Raw genomic sequence first — 5,614 nt, forward strand, 5'->3', positions numbered from 1 at the left:
TAGGACTTCAATGGAAACAAGTAATTTTTTGTGTTATCCTTTTAGACTAAGGGTTTGACTGTACTTGTGCTGTTTGCATTTCTGTCTAATAAAATATTCAATCAATCAATCAAATGATTTGACATTTGACAACTCAGCTGTCATCAGGTGGTTTAATCAGAATGTTCAATAAGGGATTCAGTAAGGAGTTTGTCCTGTGACAGTGACTCACGACAGGGTTTTGATACTCAGTACTAGTGATGCACGGGCCGACCCGTAGCCCACGGACGGGTTATAGATTACGACGCAATTATCACGGGGCTGGCGGAACGGGTCAACCCACGGAAGAAAGAAAAACACCAAAACACACCTTCTCTCTCTCTCTCTCGTGCGTGCGCTCTCTCTCTCTTTCTCTTCCTCCCTCTGTCCCCCTCTCTATCTCTCTGGAAAGCAATTGAATGGACTTGCTTGTGTGTGTTTTTTTTTTTTTTTTTGGCGGGCTGCGGGACGGGCTGGGTCGTTGATTTATATTCTTTTTTGCGGGACCGGTTGGGGTGGGTTATGAAAATACCTGACCCGTGCATCACTACGCAGTACTGTTTGCCTGTAAATGGCAGTGGCTTAAAACATTTGTGGGCCTGACACAGCCCTGGGTAGGCCACCCAGTCTGGGGTGGCGAAGACTTTTAGGATTTTTAAGCATTTGTAATTATCTAATAATTTTGTTCTCTAATAATATTATGACATAACTCTGCTAAAGCTGGTGTTCAATTTTTTTTCTTTCAGATGTTTCATTTTAGACATGCATTTATTATTTACGATAAATCAGGGATCTAAGATGCCTCCTCTCTCCTCTGACACCATAATACATTAAAACCATATTTGATACTGGTTCAGTCAGTTGTGTTTATATCTGTTAAAGCCCAATGCATACTGCAGGCAAAGTTTGTCTGGCTAATTTGATTGGTCAGAAGTTGTTCAAACGTTCAAGGTGGGTGTGGTATATTTAGTTTTGTTTCCACATTCAGCCCAGCTTCATTCCGTCAGCAGTGAAGTGTGTGAAAGCAGCGATAGTTTGGAAGAGACGTTGGCTGTAGGCTACTAGTCTCACGAGCCAACTTCAGGAGGTACAAACTGAAATCTCTCTCTAGTGACCATTCATAAACACAACACCAACAACAATGTCAAGAAAGGGCAAAACCTCCATACCTCCCTCACAAATTCCCCACAGTGTGACACAATATCCAGGTCTTAAAACCATTGGTTCCAGTGCTGGCTGTAGTCTACAATGCTTACATCGAGCGACCAACAGCTCGAGCTGTGGTGGGCGGGGTCTGGCTTCCAGAACACAGAAGTGTTCTGTGCAGTATGAAATGCAATTTAGGTTTTATTGGTTTGAGGAGCCCTCCCTCCCGAACTGTTCTGGTGCTACCTTTACACAATCAACAGACAGGTTTCTGCCATGGGAGATTTCACCGTGGATGCAAATCTTTGGCTCTGGGACGAGACTGTATGTTACAAGTAAGAGAACATTATTATTATTATTATTATTATTATTATTGTTTTTATTACAACACGGGACTGTGAAAAATCCCACACTAATTTAATACCCGAAAATGATACCAACTAAAGGTTGTGTACCAGGTCATTAATAATTACTTTAAATTTGAAATTGGCAAATACACGTTGCTGCTTCTAGTGACTGATATTGAACTTCTAAGGAATGTTACTCATTGAAAACACACGTCCCAGCTGCTTCTGATGACGGATATTTTCCAATGCATATCTGTGTTTTGTTTTTCCCACAACTATTTTCTAGTTTTTTTTATAAAAAAAAAATATATATATATATATAAAATATTATGTAAAAAGCACGGCCCCTCATGCATTAGAAGGATCATATCATTCACCAGATGAAGGGAGTCTGATACAATGAGCATAAAATATATAAAAATATAATCAAGCAACTGAAAAACTGCCTAGGCTGTGCTGCACACAAAAGCCTGAGTAGCACTTATAGTATGATTACATTTAGAACCTGTTTGTTTGTTTGTTTGTTTGTTTGTTTGTTTGTTTGTTTGTTTGTTTGTTTGTTTGCTTGCTTGCTTGTTTGCTTGTGTGTGTGTGCTACTAGATGAAGCAGTGCTGAAGCCCACAGTGAGTGTGTACACAGCATCTCCAGATGCATTGACAGGGAGGAGAGCGTTGCTGTGTTTGGCTGCAGACATGTTTCCAGATGTGGTCCAGATGTCATGGAGGAGAGAGTCACCCAGAGGCCAGATGGAGGAGGTGCCATTCACTGAGAGGATGGATATGACAGAACCTGGACAGACAACTGGACTCATTCTACTGGACCAACAACAGGCTGCCATGTATACATACCACTGTAACGTCAAACATGAAGGAGGAACCGTCCAGATACAAGCAGGTAATGAAGATACTGGTCTCTAGTTTGAAGTTACTGGCCCAAAGGCCAGTTTGAAGTTACTGCTCTCTAGTTTACATTTACTGGTAACCAGTTTTTTGGTTTGAATTACTGGTCTTTAGTTGGAAGTACTGGTGTCTAGTGTGAAGTACTGATCTCTAGTGCTGTATAAAATATTATTCAGTACCTCAGAATATATTATTCAACAATGCTGTGTGATCAAATACAATATAATCCAGTGTTCTTGGGCATTTCATTGGGTCCATATTAGTCAGTTAAGAGCAGCTGTAGGCTACTGGTACTGTTGCTGTGTAAAACCTCTGAAACCATCTATTTTACTGCTGTTAAACATGAGTTTTTTTAGCACCCCCCAAACTACAGGCCTGTGATTGCTGTTGTACTGGATTATACTGGACAGTATTATATTATACATACTGGTTCTGTTTATTTATATGACAAGTTACACATTATCTAATAATAACCCTTAACAACTAATGCTGAAGTGCCCTTGAGCAAAAGACTTGACCCCCCCCCCCCCCCCCCATCCCTGTGTGTTTAACTCTATGAGTATCACATTTCATTGAATAAATGTTTGTTCCCAGCTGTACCAGATGTACCTGTGGTTACTACAGTTGTTCCAGTGACTACCTCCCCTCCACAGCCTGCATCAGTGGACAACACTGACTGTAAGTTGACCTGTTTACTTTTTCAGTAAAGAAGAACAACACAAATCAGTCTGCTTTCTGCTATGATACTCCAGTTTCATGGAACAATCTACAACTCGTGCTAAAAATAATGCCCCAATATCCTACGCACATTTTTATAAACTGCCTACCTCACTGTGAAACTGTTTTGGTCTTATTTGGTTGTTTCTGTGTTTTATTCTGTATGTGTCTTAATTGTAGATTGGTGTGTGTCTGCTAGCTCAACAGGATTGAAAATGAGGGCAAACCTCAATGCTCTTTTCGAGAAAAAATACATGTTTCAATCAATCAAGCAATCAAGCAATCAAGCAATCAAGCAATCAATCGAATACCTGTTATAACACCAGAAATGTTCAGAGTGAAATGAATGTTGTGTGTCCTTGTGGGACCAAAGACTTACAGTAGCAAAACACTCAACCTGGTGACTTAAGAAAAGCTATTATTATTATTATTACCCTTATTAATAATCGTTTTATGATTCACAACAAGTTGGACATGGTGGACTGCCATAAGAATAGCCTATAGACTATTCTCAGGCCAGACCAGCTGAACAGTGTTTGTGTCAAGTTTGGTGCGGATTGGAGCATCAGTGCGCCTGTGGCCCCTGATTGTTCTGGCAGTTCCCTGAACAGTGTTTGTGCCAAGTTTGGTGAGGATGCACATGTGCACCAATGCTCCAATCCTCAGTAAACTTGACGCAAACACTGTTCAGTGGTCTGGCATGAGAATAGTCACGCCAAAAAAACGAAATTGCTATGCATGGGTCACTACAGCAGTGTCACAGCACTGTTTAACACTTCAAATGGCCATATCTCACTGACCATTGCTCTGGTCAGCTCAATATAGGACTGGATTTAAAGGCCGCACAGCGGGCTGAAAATCTAGTATTAATAAATGTACAGTACATAAAAACATTTTGTTTAAACACGAAGTTGGTGAAGTAAGTTAGGACTGAACACTTCAGTAACTGTGTGTGTGTGTGTGTGTGTGTGTGTGTGTGTGTGTGTGTGTGTGTGTGTGTGTGTGTGTGTGTGTGTGTGTGTGTGTGTGTGTGTGTGGGTTTGTCTCAGTGTTTCAGATGTTGTGTACAGTGAAGCTGGCGTCTCTGGTCTACTCTCTGATGGTGATGAAGTTCTTCATGTTCAGCTGTGGACTGTTGCTTCTCCGCAGACCTTCATCACCCTAGACTCCTCATCATCACTGCTCGCTATGGCTGCATTGTTTTCAAGAATCAAGAAGTCTTTATTTGTCACAACTCACTCATACAAGTATAAGAAGTTAAATGCAATTTTGTGGTCAGTTTCAATGGTGTACTTCATGTAAACATTGCTATATTCATATTTTCGATCAATTATACTTTATAGCATACTTTATATGTACATTAGAATACAGAATTATTCTGTGTTATATTACTTATGTTACTTTAATTCATCACAATATATTTGACAATTTACAATATTAAGAAGGAATTTAACGGATGTTGATTTTGTTCTCTATTTAGTACCACAGACAAACATGTATTTTAATGTTATTAAATATGAGAATTAAACATCAACACATTACTGTAATTTGTCGCTTTCTGTCTTGACTGACTTTCACTTGTATTTTTTTCTCTCAAAATAATTGACACTAAACATCCTCGTTAGGCCCAATAATGCACCAAAAACTTTTAAAGTAATAAAACGTTACTTACATTATGGTCTTTGTCCTGGAAGACAGTATACGTGCCTGCATGATTAGCACTGACTAGCTGCCATAGAGTAGCTTGAGCATCAAAACATCAACAACCACACTCATGAAATAATAGGCTATTAATGCATATAATATGAACATCAAAACATCAACAATGGCACACATGTAATAATAATAATAATAATAACAATAATAATAATGTAATATACCGTAACAGCTGTCAATAACAGGCTTTCTGACCTTGCTTACAGCTGTCACTAAAATACGAATTACAAAAACATAATGCTAAATGTTACAAACAAGGATTAGAATGGACAACGCAATGTAATGTAACTAATAAACCACTTTGGTGAGTTAACTCTGTGAAAACCAAGACAAGTGACTTGACCCCGGAGACACGATGCAAAGGGATAAAATATATTTATTATCAACAGCACTGATGTCTTCACATTTACATCAAGCATACAAAGTTGATGAGAGTTGAAGCAAAGATGACAGCTCAAGTCAGACCTTAAGCAAGTTATGGACCTCTGCCCTCAAAGCATGTTCACGTCAGAGACTACATCCTGCTCCAACTACTCCAACTGCAGGTGCATGTGAGCAGGAGACCTGTTGGTGGGCCCCATGCTGTCAAACCACAAGACTGTCTTCCACCGCTGGAACAGGATGTGAAACCTTTTGTGGCTGAGAAAAGGAGAAAAACACGCTTGAACTAGACTTCTAGAAGAGCGTAGATTGTTAAAAAGGCTACAAAACAAATCTACGGTCATCTAACGGGTGAAAAGACGCTGTGAAAGTGACAAGACATACACTCA

The 5,614-nt window shown here is 39.6% G+C and overlaps 1 protein-coding gene across 1 annotated transcript; it reads left to right on the forward strand.

Moving 5' to 3' along the window:
- The first annotated feature begins 993 nt into the window (after positions 1-993).
- Positions 994-4,675, forward strand: LOC308081551 (uncharacterized protein). The gene is made up of 4 exons (XM_080457917.1): positions 994-1,499; positions 2,113-2,406; positions 3,006-3,089; positions 4,178-4,675. Exons 1-4 carry the CDS (start codon positions 1,160-1,162, stop codon positions 4,291-4,293), a joined length of 834 nt encoding a protein of 277 aa, XP_080314043.1. The 5' UTR covers positions 994-1,159; the 3' UTR covers positions 4,294-4,675.
- The last annotated feature ends 939 nt before the right edge of the window (positions 4,676-5,614 follow it).

Source organism: Gymnoscopelus braueri, assembly GCF_963280865.1.
Source record: "Gymnoscopelus braueri genome assembly, contig: SCAFFOLD_66, whole genome shotgun sequence".
Classification (NCBI taxonomy): Eukaryota; Metazoa; Chordata; class Actinopteri; order Myctophiformes; family Myctophidae; genus Gymnoscopelus; species Gymnoscopelus braueri.